The sequence below is a fragment of the Opisthocomus hoazin genome, chromosome 10 (genome assembly GCF_030867145.1).
Source record: "Opisthocomus hoazin isolate bOpiHoa1 chromosome 10, bOpiHoa1.hap1, whole genome shotgun sequence".
Taxonomy (NCBI): Eukaryota; Metazoa; Chordata; class Aves; order Opisthocomiformes; family Opisthocomidae; genus Opisthocomus; species Opisthocomus hoazin.
The window spans coordinates 17,534,167-17,555,071 of record NC_134423.1 but is presented as its reverse complement, the minus strand read 5'-3'; the positions used below and the strand labels follow the sequence as shown (position 1 = coordinate 17,555,071).

Below are 20,905 nucleotides of genomic sequence, written 5' to 3'. Positions count from 1 at the left end.
CGTTTAGTTTTTACTAATGAAGACATCTTCAAAAGCACAAACTTATTGCTTGTTCACAGTGGAAAAGGCAAATTGACTGTTAGAAATCCTTCAGAAGATAACAGAAAACAAAATATTGTACTGTTGTACAATATATGTAATATATAATTGATGCTACCCCATCTTGAGCATGACAGTTCTGCACACCCCATCTCAAACCCAGGATGCAGAACTAGGAAGGATACAGGAAAGAGTATATAGTAACAACTAGAAGTGTGGAACAACTTGAATTTGAACCTTCAGTTTGAAAACAAAACAACTGAGGGCAATATGAAAGATTGTGTAATGAAAACAGTAATGGTAAAGGGAAAGCTGTCTTTTTGTACTGCAAACACCAGTAAATGTCACATTAAATTGGATTTAAAGCAAGCTATACAAAGTGTTTTTCTTTCACATAGTGCATAATTAAATTAGCCAACTCAGTGCCACAGGATATTGTGAATGCGAAACTACAATATGTTTTATGAAGCAAATCAAACAACTTAATAGTGTACAAGTACATGAAAGAGTATGAAACTTGATGGTGTCAATATGGTCTCCATCTCAGGACAGCCACTAGTTATCAGAAGCTAGCAAAGATGTAACAGGAGGAAAAAAGTCAGTCTGAATCTTATTTTTTCACGGTGTTTTCCTAAATCCTACTTATTACTGGCCTCTGCAGACTTACAACTTAAGCTGCAATTGACAGTTGATAAGAGAAGGTGGGTGAAATAAAAAGAATTCGTATTACAGCAAATGAACACATGTACCCATCCATCCCTTCATGTTCAGCTCCAGATACTCCTCCTCCAGTTGATGCTTTTCCCGTTGTATTTACTGTGAATAATGGTTATTCCTGTGTTTCTCGACTTGATCCTCATGCTGTTTCCATGCTTTGTGCCTGTGGAAGTTCAGGGGGGTGCTTCTTGTGAATGAACTGGGGAAAGGGTGGGGAACAGGGAGTGAAAGAATATACTGGTCACACATAGTTTGGTGTGTCATGACAGTAGTATGTTTCTTAGCTGTCCGAGAGCAAGAAAGTGCTTCATTTGGAAAAAACAACTTATTACATTGGTTTAATTTTAAACTATTAATTGAGTAATGTTAGCAGTGTATTTTAAACAAGCATAGGCTACTGTGTGGGAGGGGTATTCACCTGTTAGGAGGGTTTTGCAGTCTACATTTAATTCCTTGTTGTGAGCAGTTTAAAACTACTTTGGGTGTGACTACACAAATTGCAGCTACAGCTTGATTGCAATGTAGACATACCCTACAATATAATTTTCTTGCCTTCAATCTCAAGGAATGCTGTAATGTATAGCATAGTATGATGAAAGTTTCCAATAACTTTCAATTTTGAGAATTAGGAGTCTTTTACATTTTAAAGATGTCGAGTTCAGACATTGAAAGGAAAAATCTGTACAAAGTTTTGCCTAAGAATGAGAAACTTGCAACATTTATTTAGAAATCTGAGTTTTTATTTGCCTGTTTCTCTTTAATAATTATAAACAACGTACTGTGTTTTTAAAGACAAGAAGATGATAGTTCTTACATCAGTCTTGCTTCTTTTCTGCATTGAATAATGAGTACTTGTGAATACTAAATGTAACTTTTTATGTTCACAGAAGCTCAAATCAGATTTCTTAAGGCAAAGTTACGTGTTATGCAGGAAGAGCTGGATAGTGTAGTGTGTGAATGCAGGAAAAAGGTAAGAGCTAAGTTTTCTTATCTGTAGAGCAGAGTAGGTTACCCTTTAACAAATAATCACAACAGAATTCTCGCACCTTTACTTTCAAGTAGTAAGAACTATGGTTCTATTTTTTTTAAATTGCCTAAGAATTTATAGACAAGAATAGTAATTTCTGTATAAATGTGATCTTGGGCTAAAAGCTTGTGAAATACAGTTAATGAAAAAGAACTTGAGGAAGGAAAGAGCCACTGGGAATGCAGACATGTCCCAGCTGCAGGGACAGTGGGGTGCTGCCATCGCTGCTGGGGAGGAGGGTGTTCCGAGAGCCTGATGATGCCGTGAAAAGCCGGAACTGAAGACTCAATAGTCGGCAGACTATTAAGCAGGTATTCTTTATTGCGGCGCCGGGCACACGGGGGATCTCTCCTCCAAACGTGTGCACCGAAGAGACACAGTTACTAGGTATTTATGCTATGTTAACATACATATTCATTACATTTCCAAGAAATGTTTATCATAGTAATGGCTTTTCCGAGAATTCATTAATATATGGTAATGTCCATCGCACATGTTTGTTTGGTGTCTCTCGGCAGGGGTCTTCAGATTATCCTGCAGCCTCCTTATCTCTGTAGTTTGCATACCTGTTCTCCCAAGGCCCAGGCGCCTAAAGGGATTATTCAGGAGTCCCTTGTCTTGCAACCGTCCTAATATTCACAAAGAACCAAGACTTGTTTCTGACAACCTGAAGTGATAACATCCCCTACATGTTACATTTGTTACATTTACAGTTATCAATCCCTCCTTTTCTTTTGAGGATTTGTAGCTAGAAAGCTATGAATCCTCACTATTCTATTTTGTAGGTATTATTTTCAAATAATTCTATTTGGTGCCTAATCTTATTCCTTTTTCCAATCACTGTGTGTCTCAACTGAATCCCGACAACACCAAAGGAGACATTTGAGAGACATGCAAACAAGTATTCCTAAAACGACCAGTGTGATCATTCCCATGAACAATTGTTTCAATCACTCTAAATTGGGGAGCCAAGAGGTTAAATTTTGTTCCCCTACTTACAAGTGGGTTGTCTTCCCGTTTGGCTTGTCTCCATGATGTTCTTAATATGCCTTTAGGTATTTGGGACTGATTATATATTTGGTCCTGGCTGACTAGATGACCTATGGTACACATTCCCTTCCAACCCGCAGGGAGTCGCTTTCTGCTAATGCCATCACCACATAGCCACCAATACGTGTTGTGTAATTTACAGGGCCCCATCAGTGGCTGTGAGATTAGCTCTGCAAAATGCTCCACGGTTTACCCAGCCAATTGCTACATTCCTAAAATAATCCCAGTTCGAGGAGCTATAGGTTTCTAATTGGGTTCTGTTACAAAAATCTATATATATCGCGCCTGTCCCTTTCAAATCCCAAGTTCCTACTTCTACTGTAGTTTTGTTGATCCAATAATTATTCCACCCATCCCTGCAAGTACAATTTTTGTGTGTATGGAAGGGGGGTCGGCACGAACAAGTGTTGGATCTTGCTTTCCATAGGCAGCTATTATTGCTGACCAGTATCTGGGTGTTGTTATCTAATATCTGTAGGTCAAATCTTGGTCCAGTTATGTAGTTCGAGTTGTCGTGATCGCAGTATCCTCCGTCGTGTCTTCTCCAAAACTCGGGCCAAGTATTATTATCACAATTCCAATGAGTGGATCCTACCCCGTATAAAGGGAGTCTCATGTCACCTTTTGGTAAGGCAGTACAAATCCAACAATCCTTAGCTCCCGTGGCATTCGCTATCATCTGAATTGCATTGTAATATAAGTTCTCTCTCCAAGCGTTTACTAATAAGCCTAGGTTTAACAAAGTTACCGCCGCAATCATAGTTTCAAACCGCCAGCCTTTTCGACCATCCATCCTGGTTTAGGAGCCTTCTTCACTCGGGAATAATGGATCCAGGCCGGTTGTTCTTTAATCTTGATTGCAGTGAAGGTAGTCAGCAATACCTGGTAAGGTCCATTCCACTTCTCTCTCAGTGGATCACTTGAAAAATTCTTAACATAAACCCAATCTCCAGGGCTAAATGGATGGATCGAGTGATCTAACCCTTTAGCCCTGGTACCCAAAACATTTTTACTAATCCTTTCTAATTGTTTTCCTAAGGATATAACATAATTCTGTAGATACTGATTTCCCAACTGGTTCAAATCTTCCCCCTGATATTTAGCCTGATATGGTCTCCCATATAGTATCTCAAAAGGGCTCAAATTTTCTTTGGCCCTAGGTTTTACACGTATCCGAAGTAGTGCAATAGGCAATGCTTGGTACCAATATAGATTCGCTTTTTGGCATATTTTTGCATCTTTTCTACTTGCCCACTGGCTTGTGGTCTGTAGGGCGTATGTAACTGCCAATTGATTCCTAACAGTTTGCTGACCTGTTGCACTACTTCTGCACAAAAATGCGTCCCCCTATCTGAGGAGATAATTGTCGGTACCCCAAATCGAGGTATTATTTCATTTAATAATACCTTAGTTACTTCCCTTGCTTTATTTGTTCTACAAGGGAATGCTTCTGGCCAACCTGAAAAGGTATCCGTAAGTACTAATAAGTACTTGTACCCTCCTTTTCTTGGAAGTTCAGAGAAATCAATTTGCCAATGTTGTCCCGGTATACTTCACTTCCCAATACCTCCTAATTGTACCCGGTTACCTGTATTGGGGTTATTTTTAAACATGTTTCACACTGTTGGGTTACTTGTCGGACTGTAGTATACAAATTTTTCCCAAGTAATTTTTAATTTAAAAATTTATACAGGGAGTCCGCTCCCCAGTGTGTCCTATTGTGTTCTTCTTTAACCACCCCCCATATCTGTTTAGCAGGGATTATAATTCTGCCATCACTTAAGTAGGCCCGTCCCTGGGATGGAACTTGGCCCCCTAATCCCTCTATTAATTCTTCATCAGCTTTAGAATACTCAACGTTTTCTTGGTCACTCAGGTTTCTATTTCTATAATCTGGAATTCAGGCTAAAATCTCTTACATTCTCTCTGCTGCCTGTTTAGCTTCAGAGTCAGCCAACCTGTTACCTCTTTCCTGGTCAGTGTTACCCTTCAGGTGACCTCGGCAGTGCATGATGGCAACTTTTGCTGGTAGTTGAACAGCTTCTAATAGTTGAAGGATTTCCTCAGCGTATTTAATCTGCTTCCCTTGCGCAGTTAGTAGTCCTCGCTCCTTCCAAATTGCCCCATGAGCGTGGACAACTCCAAAGGCATATTTGGAATCTGTCCATATTTTTTATATTTTTTTGTTTTGTTAACTCCAGAGACCTGGCCTTTCGAATACCTTGTCTGACAATGCTGCTTCCATCCGTGAACCAGGAGTCCTGTGCATCTTCCAGGGGTTCCTCTTTCAAATCTGGTCTGCTGGAGTACACAGTCTCTATGGTTTCTAAGCAATCATGTACCGATGGTTCAGAGATTGACCCGCTGAGAAAAGAAGCTGGGTTTGTAATATTAGTTACTACAATATTAATATCATCTGATTCAATCAGAATGGCCTGGTATTGTAGAAATCGGGATGGGGAAAGCCAGTGGTTCCCTTTTTTGTTCCAGTACAGCTGATATTCTGTGTGAGATCGGTACTGTGATCTTTTGCCCAAGGTGAATTTTCGGGCTTCCTGAATAGTCAAGACCACCGCCCCCACAGCTTGCAGACATCCTGGCCATCCTTTGCTTACTCCATCCAGCTGTTTAGCAAAATAGGCCACAGCTCTTTTCTAGGGTCCCAGCTGTTGAGCTAGAATCCCGAGCTATGCCTTGTGTCTCATAAGAAAACAGCCAAAAGGGTTTAGTAACATCAGGCAGGCCCAGAGCCAGGACCTTCATTAGATCCTTCTTAAGTGTCTGAAATGCATTTTGAGCTTCTTTGGACCAGATCAATCGGGTGGGGTTGTTTTTCAAAAGTTCACATAAGGGTCTCACTATTATTCCATAATTATAAATTCATAACCAGCACCAACCTGTCAGTCCCAGAAAGGTCCTGAGCTCTTTTACCGTCTGACGGAGGGGAGTCCTGCAGATGGCTTCATTCTGTTCTGTTCCTAGTTCTCTTTGTCCAGACAGCTTGCATCCAAGGTAGGTTACCCGTTGCCGCACCATCTGAGCTTCCTGTTGAGAGACTTGATACCCATTTAATCTCAAAAAGTTTAACAAACTGATAGTCCACTGTATACAGTCAGGTTTTGTTTCAGTTGCTATTAATGTACTGTAAAAGGGTTCCATCTCTGGAGGAAGGGTTCCATGCTTCAAGTTCTCATGCTAGCTGATTTCTAAAGATTGTTGGGTTATGCTTAAAACCTTGGGGTGACACTGTCCAGGCAAGCTGGGGTTTTTTTTTACCCATGATAGGATTTTCCCACTCAAATGCAAATAAATTCAGATTTTCTTTGGCTAAAGGCAGACAGAAGAATGCATCCTTTAAATCCAATACCGTAAACCATACTTGCTACCACAGGGTGTATGCCCCTAACAATATTATTCACTTCTCTGAAATCCTGTACTACCCAGTAAGTTCCACCTGTTTTTGGTTTTTTTTTTTTTTTTTTTTTACTGGTAACACAGGAGTATTGTATTCTGAGTCACACTCCACTAGTAGTCCATACTGTAAAAAGTTACCTTGTTTCCCCTCTTTTTCATTTTGTTTTTCTGTTGCTTAACTTCTAAGAACTTTGCTTTTTTTTTTTTTTTTTTCTTCATTTAGAGCAGCAGCTAGCAAAGCAGCTTGTAACTTGATACCTTTCTGTTCTAATCACTTTACACAATCCTTCGGAAAATCCAGAGGGGTTTTCCTTTTGGGTTTTTTTTGTTTTTTTTCAATACCACGTTAAACTTTTCATCTCCTATACTTTTTAATTGTCCACAAAACTGCATCAATTCTAAGAACATATCATAATTCAATTAATTGTTTCCTTGTGAGGGGATCACCTCCCTCCGAAGCTCATGTTACAATAAAATAACTTCTCAACTTCTCCACCAATCGGTTAACACAACACACACACACACACACACAACCTAGAAGCGATCTTTTAAAATCCTTCTGTTTACAAACTGTATCACCTAAGTACAACAGTATATACAGGCAAACCACTTCAGTTAACATGTTTATATACATAGAGCTCTTTCAAAATAATATATACAGTATATTTAATACATACCCCAAAACCAGAGTCCCAAAATGATCGATCAATGCCAAATAACTGGAGAACTTGTAACCCCACAATATATACCAACTTGTATTTTAAAACCAATCCCCAAATTCCCAACTCAATTCCTAAATCATGCCGATTTTCTTTAAGCAAACCAAACCCCATACATTATTAAGATGTTGTTGAGTGAGCGGTCTCCCCCTACTTTTCCCAACATTGCCGTCTAGATCCTGGGAGAGGCTCTCAAAATCCCCCCCGCGTGAAGACCCTGCACTGATACTTAAGAAATCATAAACCACGGCCCCGAAGACTCAGAGTTCAAATATAACAGTCCCAAGTCAAAAACCGGAAATCAGCAGAACATACCAAACGTACGTGGTGTTTTTTTTTCTTTTTTCTCTTTTTTTTTTTTTTTTTGACTTACTTGGTTTTCACACAGAGGCTTCATACACAGTCACACAAGCTTTCCAATGTGCTAGAATACATCCTAAGGGGCTTTTCTTTAAAATACCACTGCTTTCCTGTCCCCCATTTTACTTTGTTGATTCTGTACCTCTGTTAGTCTTTATCTTAACAATTTTAATCTGTCGTCCCCTTCTGTCCCGCTCTGACCACGTTCCAAAAATGTCACAATTAATATTCTGGTCACAAGAAAAGAGGTTCACCGTGCAAGGTGGGTTTTTTTGGTGGTGTTTTTTTTTTTTTTTTTTTTTGGTTTTACGATGCCTGATGGGTATGTTAACAAGCCAGTATCCGAGATATCCGATATCCGAGTTCAATACCAACAAATCCGTATAGCCAGAAGTACAACTTAAGCGGGTTTCCTAAGCGTACCATACCGAATGTACGTTATTACAGAAGTACAAAGCTTAACCCATGCTTGTACCAACGCACAATTACCAAAAGTACGTTATTACAGAAGTACAAAGCTTAACCCGTGCCTGCACCAACGTACCAAGATGTACACCCTCAGGCACTAGTAGCCTGGTGTACAGCGCTCAGCGTAGGACGTCTCCTACGACTTACGAGAACTCTCCAAATGACCGGTCTCACATACCAAAACAGAGAAAGAAAGTAAAAAAAAAAAGAATACCTTTACTCGTTTAGATGGTCCTTGTCTGCTCCCGCAGTGATCCGAGTGAGGCGAGGAGTCCCTCCGGGAAATCCCGAGGGTACCCTAGGGAGTCCTGTTCTCAGCAGGTCCTGCAGCCGAGCAGAGCGGGTCCCATCTGGGGTGCCAGAAATGATGCCGTGAAAAGCCGGAATTGAAGACTCAATAGTCAGCAGACTATTAAGCAGGTATTCTTTATTACGGCGCCGGGCACACGGGGGATCTCTCCTCCAAACGTGTGCACCGAAGAGACACAGTTACTAGGTATTTATGCTATGTTAACATACATATTCATTACATTTCCAAGAAATGTTTATCATAGTAATGCCTTTTCCGAGAATTCATTAATATATGGTAATGTCCATCGCACATGTTTGTTTGGCGTCTCTCGGCAGGGGTCTTCAGATTATCCTGCAGCCTCCTTATCTCTGTAGTTTGCATACCTGTTCTCCCAAGGCCCAGGCGCCTAAAGGGATTATTCAGGAGTCCCTTGTCTTGCAACCGTCCTAATATTCACAAAGAACCAAGACTTGTTTCTGACAACCTGAAATGATAACATCCCCTACATGTTACATTTGTTACATTTACAGTTATCACTGAGAAGGAGGAGGAGGAGGATACGGTAGCAGTCCAGTACAGTGGTGTCCAGAGCTGGGCGATGGGAAGAGAGGGATGTTTAAAGCAAAATGAGAAATAAAAAAGCTTGAGAAGTTTAGTCAGTTGCTTTGGGTGTCGTTGGTGGAAAAAAGTGTAGTATAGAAACCGCTGATCTGTGATCCACTTTAAGTAGAGTATTGTAATCAAAACAGAAATGAAGCTTTCTCCATTCTTAAGATGACACTTGCTGTGAAGGACTGTATTTGGAATTACATATTTGGGCAGATCAGACTGAAGTGAAGGCAGTGTGAAGCTGCACTGATGTTTTACTGTTAGCCTGTATTACAAGTGAGTTTTATGAGCTGCACTGTCTGGCAATGTGTTTTCAGGTGATGTTCAAACATCTCTTGAACTATAAAACATTAAATATTTGTGTCTGTCTGCCAGAGGGATCACCTCATTTTCATGCATTTCTAATCAAGCAAGGCTTTTGAACTAACTTTCCGTTTTGCACAATTAGATTATTCTTAGTTGTGGTCTTTTAACTTCAGAATGCCTTTTTCAACCTATTCCCGAGGCCCAAATGTGATGATGACATTCAGAACATATGGCAAACCACCTATATGTTTTCTCTCAAGCTTTTAATTTAGAGTTAAGGAGCAGGGTGAGATTACGTAAGTTTTTTGAGATAGGCACCTGGATAAAATCGTTAGAAGGAATTAGATTTTGATATTTTATATCTGTATTTTAGACTTTATTTCATTTTTGTCAATACAGTTTCTTCTGCCTTTCAATACTTTTATGCCATGATCAGAAGAAAGCTGTTACATTAGATTTTAAACACATTTTCATTTTCAAATCAAATACCATTTTGTGAGTAGCTATTGAACTTCATCATTCCATGCCAAAAATACTACAGAATTCAGTTACTATAGCAGATGATGCAAGACAACCTTGTACCTATTCTTGTCCTGCTCCCATAGCACTCTGTATATAAATGTATAATTTTGGGTACCAGTTTCTCTGGTGTGAAAATAACTTTATTACATTCAGAAGGTCACAAAAATTTCATATTAGCAAAGCCTTGAGATAGATTCTGGGTTTTGTTCTAATTCGCAGTCCAATTATTAGAAGGAAGCAGTAAATCTGTTTTAAACATAAAGAAATGGGAGTTTCTGAGGTGCGTGTGGTCACATGAAACCTAGGGTGAAGCACATTTCCCAGGTGAGAAGCATACATTCCTAGTGGCTGAACGAACAGGAGAGAAAGACTTGTTTTCATAGAAACTCCATTCCTCTATGTGCCTTGATTTCTTTCACTTAAAGAAATAAAAGGCATAATGTATCTCTGAAATAACCTACATTAGTATTCACTTATAATGCTTAAAAGGTTATAAAAGAGAAATGCCTTGAAATTACGATGCTTAATGTGAGATGTAATTGCCAGTAGGTCATGAAGCTAATATAGGATTCACTTGATGTTAAGAGAATCTTGAATTTGAATACTTGATGTATCCTGGATCATTAGCTTGCTTTTAAGTCAAAACCAGCTAATCTACTAAAACATAATGGATTGATTTACCAGTAATTACATTCTCTCCTTTTTCCTGGAATTTTTCCCAATCTGTGCATTTAGCTATTCTCACCAAAATGTCACAAAATATCTGTGTGCCACTGTTATTCATATTATTCTATAATATTTTGATAGTTGGTTCTTAAAACCTTTAAACTATGAGAAATTAAATGTTTTATGTACTGCTACAAGACAGTTCCAAGTAAAAGACTGCAGAAAATTAATTGAGAAAAGCATTACTGTTTTTTGAAGTATTGTCCTGGTAAATTGGTGTTTTGTTTTCTTGGTTTGTCTTAGTTGTTTCCTTTCTTAAAATTGTTGTGAAATCCATCATGTAGGAAGTAAAAATTTAAAAATAATATAATTTTTAGAAATTGTTATCTCCATATCTACAATATGTATACTTTCACTGCCTTTTATTTACAAAACATTACTACTGCATTATCCTGCTGCTTCCCTGCAATAATTTAGTTGTTGTTTTTTGCTAATTACTGTCAAACAGGATGATGAAAATCAGAATTTAAAATCTCGGCTTAGAGATACTGAAGAAGAAAACACCAGACTGCAACGAACTATCAGTATGCAACACTCTCAGAATGAAAAGTACAAAATATTATCACAAGAAGCAAACAAAAAAAGTGAAGGGTTACAACAAGAGGTCATTGCGCTACAAAAGGTACTGCAGATATTAGTCTCACTTATCTCATGAAAGGGAAAAGAGCCCGACACATCAAATCACCCTCTGTAGCCTAGTTTGATAGATTCATATCCAATGCTCCCATTAGTGTTTCAAATCTCTGACAGTAGTTTTAGAAACTGTATTTTTAAATGGTCTGATCACTTTTTTTAAAGGAAGAAATAATGTATTTTGCTAATTGCTTTTCTTCTGCTTCTACAATCATATATTTCTGTATTTTAAAATTAAACTCTTGTGTAAAAGACCCGCAAGAGACAAAACAACCTTTTCAGAAACTGCTGTCAAATTCACAAAGGAAATTTGAAAAATATGGAGAAATTTTATTTTTCTGGTTTTAATTATGATTGTTAAAAAACACTTCTGGTAATAAGTGTTTTGTTGTAACATTTGGAGAAAACCACCTGCAGCTTATATTAGTATCTTCTGCAGGTAGAGGAAAGGATGCGTCTTTGTTCTTGAAAATGGACTGTTTGAAAACCAGCCGCTCCAATTTGGATGAATCAAAATTAACCTGGCTCCTGCTGTAGGCCACATATGCAAAACTATATATGTGCCTAGTTGTAGCAGATGGCCTCCATACACAGCTTGCTTTGTTTGGAACTTAATCTAAGAGCAGCATGTGTTTTTCTTTAATTACTCAGAGCTAGAGGGGTTGACTTCAAAATCATGTAATACATATAGTATTGTGTAGTACATGTAATATAACCAGGAGAATGTTTCACTTCAAAATATGAGGAAAACAACACAACTCAGCCTAACCAAGTCTCATTTGTAGTTCCATAGGCATATAGGCATGCTTTCATCTTAATGTTAGTAGTTCTGGCATTTTAAAAGCAAAATGTTCTCAGTTTGTGTGCTCCTTTTGTGCAGATGCTTGGAGGTTTTAAGTTCCGTCAAATAAGTACCCGGGTTGTTGATTCTGTCAGGAAAAATGTTCAATAGTAGTACTCATACTACTCATCGGCTCACAGCAAATAGGGCTAAAAGACTTAAAAAGTCATTTAGCCCATTCTCTTAAACCAGGACAGGATAGATTATATGCAAACCATCCTGGACATAAGTTTGTTTAACCTGTACTTAGAGCTTTCTGTGATGGCAATTTCCATAATTTCCTTAGACAGTCTGTGCTGGTCTTGTACACAGTCACAGAAAGTTTATCCCAGTGTTTAGGAGATGTCTGGTGTGATGAAAAGTTTATTCACTTCTGCTGTACAGCTACCATATCCAAAATATGGGCGCTTTCCTCACTTGTCTTTGCTGTGGACCTGCCATTCTCAGTTCTTTCAATTATTCTTAACAGATTGTGTTTTCTAGAATTTAACAAGGTTACTGATCAGACATGATCATGACAAATTGTGGTAGTTCTTTAAAATAATGAGAAGGCCAAAAAGGCAGGTATATGTAATGAATTGTTCTCTGCTAATTCAGAAGTTATTGTACGTATTTCTTCTGATGTAAAAAATGATCTAACTGCCAAAACCATGCATTTAAAAACCATTTTGCAGTAATTGCTTAAATCTCTCATGGACTTAGCAATCTAAAAACTGGTTTTCTCTTTAGGTATGAAGTATTAGTCAACACTATGTAATTAATGTAGATTAATTCTAGACATATGTTTAAAAGAAAAGTCCTGTGAACACAGGCATGAATTTGTGCTGCTGTGCCGCTAACCTCTCAAAACTCATATTTTCAGTCTAGAGAAAGGTTTCTGTATAGTTGAGAGAGCACAAATGTGACCTCTGATTTTTGGGTTTTTATTGCTGCTGTTGTGATTTCTGTTGCAATATACATGATAGAAGACTTAAGTCACGATACATGCTTTCCCAAGCTTCCTTAGATTTTCATCAATTTATGCAATGTCACTAATCCCCCAGATACTTTTTTGTTCGTGCCTAGGCAAAGATTCTTACCTAGTGTTCACAATTTACCTGAAACATAGTAATTAGTTTGTTATTTTTACATTTCATTGTTTTGGTGTTTGGTCTCTGTGAGCATTTCTGATGGAAAACCCACCTCAGGTGGCAGGTGAATTCTGATGCTCCCCAAAATTTCCATCCTCTTCTTTCCAGCATTCCTCTTTTTTTCCATTTAGTTGAGCCAATAAATGATATCACCACTCCTGTCTTTTTTCACCACCTGTCTACAAGAACATTCCTTCCTCTGGGTTCTCTCTCACTTGTTAATTCAATCTAGCTGTAATGTTGGATAAAGGTCAAGGAAACACCAAAGTTGTGCTCTAATTCCTCTTAAGGATTTGTGCAGGGATTGTATAATTTCCCTTGAAGAAGGGCTTGATGTTAAGCAAACGTTATCTCTTGAATGTTTTTGGGGGTGAACAGGTGTTGCTGAGCTTTCTAAAGATGGAAGTGCTGTGTATGCTTGCTACTGGGAGGACGAGCTCTCTGGTATCAGCCCCACTACTGATACTCAAGTGCCTCAGCCATTGCAGAACAGTGGAGAAAATCCAGAGATTGAAATGGGATGCAGTTTTACAACACAGTTGTTTTTTCCCCCTCTTAAAGAAACATTATATGAGAAAATTAATCCAGCTTTTACTTAAAATATTGAAGACTGGCAGAAACCTTGCCTACTTACAAAATAAAATACTTAGACATTTTTAAGAATAAAAACTTGGAGTCTAATATATTTAACAAGATACCTTCACAGGATGACTTGCAAAAAAATCCTTGATAAGGTACTATGGATGACAGTAAATGTCAGAAAGCCCTAAAAGAATTATTAGAATTCTTTCACGAAATTATATGATTCGCTGATACATAATTTGCATTGCATGCAGAGTATTTTTTTTGTCATTTAATGCTTGAAAGGCTATATGCCAAAGCTTTTCATATTAATGCAAAATGAAATACATACCACAAAATATTTAGTTGACCCTATTCACAGCTCCCTCGATACGAGACGAAGAGGTTTGCATGCTGTGCAGCTCGTTCTCCGTGGAAACACAGGGGTCAGTTTCCAGCAAACGAGTTTGCGTTCCCTGACGATGCACGTGCGCGTGTGCCAGGGAGGGCCTCTGCTGCCCCACCAGCCAGGCTTTTACCCCTCGCCTTTTCATCAATCAGATGGACAGGTTAGCAACAAAATAAAAATGTTGAAGCAACATTTGTTTTTGTGAATTTTTGGAAGAGACACATTCACCCACAGAATTTCAGAGGATTAGTGAGATGCATCTTACTCTCCTGTGTTCTTCATCCATTTTGGAGAAGATTCAAAGCTTCCCAGAAATACCCTTTGCCATAACGTCTTTGCTGCATACACTTGTCAATTAGTAGGTATTTCTTGGAGAAGTGACCACCACAAAAGCTGGTGTGGAATTGAGGAAATAAATAGAACAATTACTCAGAAATAAGGCAGTCTGAGGGTAAAAGGTTAATGACAAGCCTCTACCCCGACTTGGTTAAAAGAATCTTTCTATGCCCATTACTAAAAATATGATTATCTTTTAAAAAAACAGTGTAGTTCTTTTTCACATACGGCAAGATGTGCTCTTTCTGACGGAAAAGTTTATTTCTTCTACTTTGTCTTCTGTCTGTATTCCCTGATCTTGAATCTCATTATTCTGTCTCTTTTTCTCCTGTCCCACTTACAGCACTATGAAATACTATCATCAGAGGTAAGAGGGAACCGTTTTAATGGTTGCCATAAACACTTGATGAACTGTTTTCTGCTAGATGAGACAGTTACAGCCCTCAGCCATCTTCAGTAGCCTGTTTTAACTTTTTGTTAACTTTTTGTTGGTAATTACATGTGGTAGTCTCTGGGGAAAAGAGGTAGAAGGAACTGGTGGGCAGGAGCAGCTGCGAATACTACCTGCCATTCCAACATCTGCCACAGAGTGGACATTTTTTTCTCTTTTTCTGACTGAGAAGAAGGTGTTTCAGTCAATCCTGTGGTCTTACATGATCAGCCCCAGAATTACGCTAAGAGAAGTTTAAAACAAAGATGAGGAAGATCCCTTTTCAAGATTTCAAATGAGAAGGGCGTGTTTTAATGGTGGAATTGATGCTCTTTGAGACAGATTCTATCTGCAGGCCAAAGAAGTCCACAGACTCAAGTTTTCAAGGGTAAGCCTTGCTGTAAATATGTTGTCTATATGGGAGTCATTAAAATACCATTATTCATAATGTTCGTTTTTATCCTTTGCTTCTTAAATAGGAATTGGAGAATCTAAAGCATGTACAAAAGCAGGCCACAGCCAGTCAGAGTGCAACAGAGGTTCGCTTAAACAGGGCCCTGGAAGAAGCAGAAAAGTATAAAGTGGAGCTGAACAAACTGAAGCAAAGTAACAAGGTACGGTGGCTTAGCAAAACAAGTTCCAACCGGTAATCACTCAGTAATGCTAGAATGAGACAAAAGGCTTGATCAGCTTTGGAAGTGGTGTGAATCTTACAGACAGTCCCCAAATTAATTTAGAGCAGGTCACCAAAGGACTTAAGTTATCTCGGATGACACTACTGCGAACTGTGCAGGAGGAACAGATACACAGAATGAAGTTACAGCCTTTGAGATTTTCCCCATTTGTGTTTAGAAAAAGGGAAACGTACACATTCACACCTAATACGTACACAGGCAAACTGTGGCTGAGTTTTTCTTTTCTAAGTTTTGATGTGGGAATGTTTCTTTTCAGAAACATCACATGTAGCTACTGTTTGTCATTTTGTTATGTAATGCCATTGGTTAAAGTATGGCTTTCACAAATAATACAGTTCTCTTTTTCTTCCCATGGTAGGATGCAGCCAGCCAAGAACTCAAAACAATTGAAGAACTGAAAACAGAGAACAAGAAATTGCAGAAACAAAAAGGAGAGCTAATGATAGGTTTTAAAAAGCAGTTGAAGTTAATTGATATTTTAAAGAGACAAAAGGTAAGGACCAGAGCACTGTGGCATTTCAGTTAAGCACCTCTAGCTAAACGTGTCTGTTGTCACGTAAGGTGAACGTAAGGTGATCATGTAACTAGAGCCGCAGGAGCAGGATGTCCCAGTGCAAGGGAGCCGCAGCCTCACTTTTACTAGTGTGTACTGCTAAGGTTTTGCTTTATAGCAAAGGCTGATCTTTTGAATTGACTCCATTCTGAACTTGGAGCACACTCTGTCATGGTGAAGGATTACTACTGACAAGCTTTAGGACTGAGAGTATCTGTTTGTTCAAGAACAAATACTGTTCCGGTAACAACAGCAGCTCCCTTGGGTGCTGTGTCAGTAGAACCCATTTTAGCATGGGAAATCTTTTATTTTAGCTTTTCCCCCCAGTGTTTCACTTGTGGTATCAGCAGCGATAACAGCGTGCCCTCTCAGGAGCGAGCCCCTACAGTTGAGACCTGCATTCTTCCTGGGTTCTCAGAGCGTGTCCTTCTCTACTAACATCGTTTCTTTTTATTTATATCCTGAGGTGTTTTACACATGCACGTTTCTGCCCAGATGCAGCTCTCCTTGTGTGTCAGGCAAAAATTACTTGTCCTAGGTGTGAATTCACTGGATTGCAGGAGGGGAGTTATCTCCATCCTGTTCTAATTCCTGGAATATCACGCGTGCTTTGAATCATACACAACGAAGCACAGCTGTTCTCATCCAGGCTGCCCTTGCAGCTAGCCTTACGCTGAAAGCCATTTGCGTGTGCATCCGTTTGGGATCTCCCTCCATTCGTCTCCCGGAGGGCACACCCAGGAGGGCAGGGGCTGCTGCCCTCCAGGCGCTTTAGCAGCTGAAGCTGAAATTGCATAGACGGTAGGCAGTAAATACTTGCTGACAATTCATGCTGAACAATTAGTGATACAGCTTTCATAGGAAGGTGTTGCAGCGAAAAGTGGATTAATACTTCAGCTAGAATATAGCCAAAAATGTACTTAACTATTGTATTTGATAGAGCTATATTGATGTCCCAAAAAGGAGAGACTTGGAAACAGAAATGTTGGACACTGTGGTGGGTAGATGTGGGAAACCGTATAATTTGAGACAGAACAGCACTGTCTCATGACCCTGAAAGATCAGCGCGTCCTGCGCCTCCCTTCTCTGTTCTCAGGAGATAAGCTGTTTTCACACATCCAGCTGCAAAAGATCCTGGAAGACAGCAACTGTGAACTGGCATTCGCAAAGCCACAAATCCAAAGCTGATTTGCTCTAGTAACTATTGTATTAGTATATAAGGTATTCACTTGAGCAATAAAAGGATTCTGATCGAGTACAAGATTGGGGTCCGTGAAGTCATTCACCACAGGTAGATACCTTATCTTTCTCAAAACACGTTTTCAGCATAGAGCTGGCACGTGAGCTTTGACGGTACAAATTGAAAGAACCTGTGAGCTTACACGAAAGCAAATTAAAGTGAGAGGAGTGTGTACTAACAGATGTTGCGAAAATCAAACAATCTCCCCCTGACTGATGCATTTAGGCCTTACAGTTCCATCACACCTTTCACTTACCAAATCCTGGGATTGCATGCTATCATTTGTATCGGTTTTCCTTCTGAGGCTGCAGAAGACACACGCAGAGCGATGGGCTTCACAGTAGCCGTGGTAGGACGGAACATCACAGAGTGGTTCAGCTCTGATGGCTTGCCCTGCTGCATCTGATGTGACTCATTGCGGGATGGAGTTAATGCGCTTATTTCCGCACTCTCAAACCAAAGCTGTAGGAGAGCTCAAGCAAGCAATGCGTGGTCACTTGTTGAGCAGAAGCACCTTAGAAGGGCCAGCCTTTGAGATAAGGAAATAGAACATTTGATTTACCCTCCGAGTGGTGCAGTGATCACCAGACATTTTGTAAACGCTCTTGAAGCTGTTGAGCCCTGATAGAGGAAGAACAGTTCTGCATGAAGTGGCAACTCGATGTAACAAAATATACATACTTATCCTAGGAGTTGGGAATTGCAGTATGGAAACACACCCTTCAATGTGGAATACCTCTCCAGTACAGGACAAAGGAGGACTGGTAACTGGAGTAAGAGGAACTGGGGCTGCTTGTGCATTTCCAGTGGAAGACCGTTTTTCTGGCAGTAACAGGAAGCAGAGGGGATCCTGACAGATTGATGCCACAGAAACAGTGCTAGCGTAGCCTTTGGCAGGCCTTCCTAGCTCTTCAAGTGTATTTTGAGAATGAAAAAACTGCAGCATTCACTCAGAATATACTCTATGCACGAGGTAGCTCATTGTCCTCTGGAACGTGGATTCACTGAAATGGGTGTCAAAGAGCAGTATTCCTATTTGACTGTGAATCAAAACCACAGTCTCAGATAAACTTCACAAAACTTCATTAAACATATTTTCTAAAAATTACAAATACTGTATCAGAATTGCAGATAATCAAGAAAGCCACTTACCTTTTCTTACAAAAAATGTATTTACTCACAGAAGAAGGATGCTGTTAGTCGTCCTTTCGGAAGAGACTATGGCTGGGAGGACCTGAAAAGAGAACGGCAGTAACCCTGCCCTTCCTAACTGCAGGCAGGAGGCGCGGGGGCAGGGCAGCTAGCGCTCACGTGTGCGCACTGTACGTAATCCCCTGAAGAACTTCCAGTCAGCTTCACACCAGCCTTTTGTTGAGTGAATGGGGAAAATCTGATTTTATTAAAATTTGCAGTAAGAACGATTTAGCCGGACCCTTACCATGCTGAATGATGATAGGTAAAGAGATTATACCCCGGTGTGGCGATGAGGATGTGTGGCAGAGCTGGGACCTTTGCTGTGACATCAGCTGGAACCCAGGGAGCTTTTGGGGCTTTCCGGCTGCTGCGCCTTTTTGAGTGGCAGTTCTGTGCAAACACACTGACCATTCAGTACAGGTTTTCTCATCAAACATCGATGATCTTGATGACCTTTTCCCAAGCGATTGCATTATTTGAACAGAAAATAGACTCGTTATAAGTTAAATATTTGTTTGTTCCTTCCAGTGTTCTATTTAAAGTAACGTGCTATATATCCTGTGTAGTGGAAGTACAAATTCAGACTACTGTATGATTTTTAAACACACGTAGCTACACGTGGGGAGGGGGTGTGTGTATGTGCTGTAAGGGGCCACAGATGTCTGGTGTGGTACGCGGCAACACAGCTACCAGTGGTCAGCTCCAGGCATTTCTCGTTAAAGCGTAGTACAGTTATTCTTTGTTTTATGCTGATTGTTAATTTTTAATGGTGTCATATTATTTTGTGAAAATCTTCATTTAACATTACATCACACACATTAGAAGCGCTAGCATGCTGAATCTTATGGATGCTGTTGTAGTACCTTTAAAGTGAAGCTGGATATTGATCAGCTTGAAAGCACGCATACCAGCTTGCTTAGACGTGTTCTTCAGAGTCACAGGAGCTGTCAGGTTTGCAGTGATTTCCATGCCTCATTAAAACGGAGACATTTTTAAAACAATATAAGGAACTAAGAAAAGCGATTGGTCCTGTTTTACTAGAGCTGAAGTTGCAATGTTTAGCAAAAAATTTATCACGTTATCCCTACACTATAAATTTTTGCAGAAAATGTGAATTTTCTTCTGAATGCTTCAGCTTGAACAGGTGACCATCCATCAAGACTATAGTACAATAAAAACAGAGTGGTAGATCTGAAGCCCCTGTCAGCTGTCCCACTTACACAGGATTTTGTACTGGTCCTTCGCACTACTTTAATCTCTGCTCCTGACTTTTTTTTTTTTAGATGCACATTGAAGCTGCTAAGATGCTTTCTTTTACTGAAGAGGAATTCATGAAGGCTCTCGAGTGGGGAAATTATTGATTCCATAAAAAAACAACTCCTGTTCGAAATACAAGTCAGATGGTACATTATTCTGGCACTGTATATGAATGCTTGTTAATAATAGTAGTTATTAACTGTATGTTCCAGTGACTTGATTTTGCTGGTTTTGCTTATGTCTGATTGTTTCACTTGTATAAGCCTGCTAGCTTGTGTTGTGGCATCATATGCAATACACCTTTCTGCTGAAGTTCCAGGCCAAACCCTCCATTCTGTAGTGAGGGCAGACGCACAGACTGTGCAAGGAATATTCCAACAAGTGAACTTCGTTAGCAGTTTGTTTTAGCACTTAAAACTATACCTTATCTAAGGTAATTTCCGTCCAAAGAAGGCAGGGTTCAGTCTCAGAAAGCTCCTTGTTGCAACAGAAATAAATTAACCAGTGATCCAGCTGAGCAGAAAATGACACGTCCTTTTTAAAACACAATTGACCTTGGCTGTTCTCTGCAACAGATCTCCCCTCAAAGCTAGTTGTCCTGGCATCTCATTTAAGCACCAATGGCTCTTTTATAGAAATGATCATAACGTGTTTTAGCTGTTACATCTTACAGCCCGACTGGCAAAAACATACATGAGACGAGCCCCTCATTACCCAGACAGACTCCACAGTCTGGTGTAGTTCTAGTGTGTAAAATTGGTACTTTGGTCACAGTGAAAATACTGAACGCTTCCGTGGCCAGCAGCTGCTGCTTTGGGATACAGTCAGGAGGGATGGCTCCATACCCACAGGTGCTCTACAAGCACTGCATCCATAAAGATTTCATTATGTCATCATTAAAGTCAAGAACTAGATAAAAGTTTGAGTGTAGATGAGCTCAGCGTACCATGTGTACGTTAACGAACAGGAGCAATAAAAGCCGATGTGGCTAGTGTGAACCTCTGTCAAACCTCAGCTGTTTCAAGGGATTCCTCCCTTGGAGTAATTGAATAGGAGCACAGCCCATAAATAGTAAGTTTATACACTGAAAGAAAGGTATAATGGTGATTCTGACTACAAAATGGGAAAATGTCTGTGCTTAGATCTGACCAGCAAAGTAACATGTACTAACAGCGAAACAAGTAACTCGGACGGACCCCTCCGAGAGGAGACAAACTGCATTTAGATCAGTATTTTAGTAGTGTAATGCCAGTGCAGATAAATCTTTAAAATAAAATCAGAAATAGTGCGTTAAGAGAATCTTCTAGTCCCTACTGAAACACACATGAATTTACGCTAGCTTAGGTTTCTGCAGAGTTGCTGGAGAAAGCGTTTTTA

At 39.7% G+C, this 20,905-nt stretch overlaps 1 protein-coding gene across 4 annotated transcripts in view; it reads left to right on the top strand.

Annotated features, from left to right (window-relative positions):
• The window catches only part of TEX9 (testis expressed 9), a 33,050-nt gene extending 12,164 nt beyond the window's left edge, over window positions 1-20,886 (top strand). For all 4 annotated transcript variants that reach the window (XM_075431416.1, XM_075431413.1, XM_075431415.1 and 1 more), the window contains 5 exons: window positions 1,644-1,726; window positions 10,698-10,871; window positions 15,069-15,203; window positions 15,643-15,777; window positions 19,555-20,886. In XM_075431416.1, the coding sequence (XP_075287531.1) occupies window positions 1,644-1,726; window positions 10,698-10,871; window positions 15,069-15,203; window positions 15,643-15,777; window positions 19,555-19,632 (605 nt within the window). In that variant the 3' untranslated portion in view covers window positions 19,633-20,886. The remainder of the gene's footprint in view (window positions 1-1,643; window positions 1,727-10,697; window positions 10,872-15,068; window positions 15,204-15,642; window positions 15,778-19,554) is intronic.
• The last annotated feature ends 19 nt before the right edge of the window (window positions 20,887-20,905 follow it).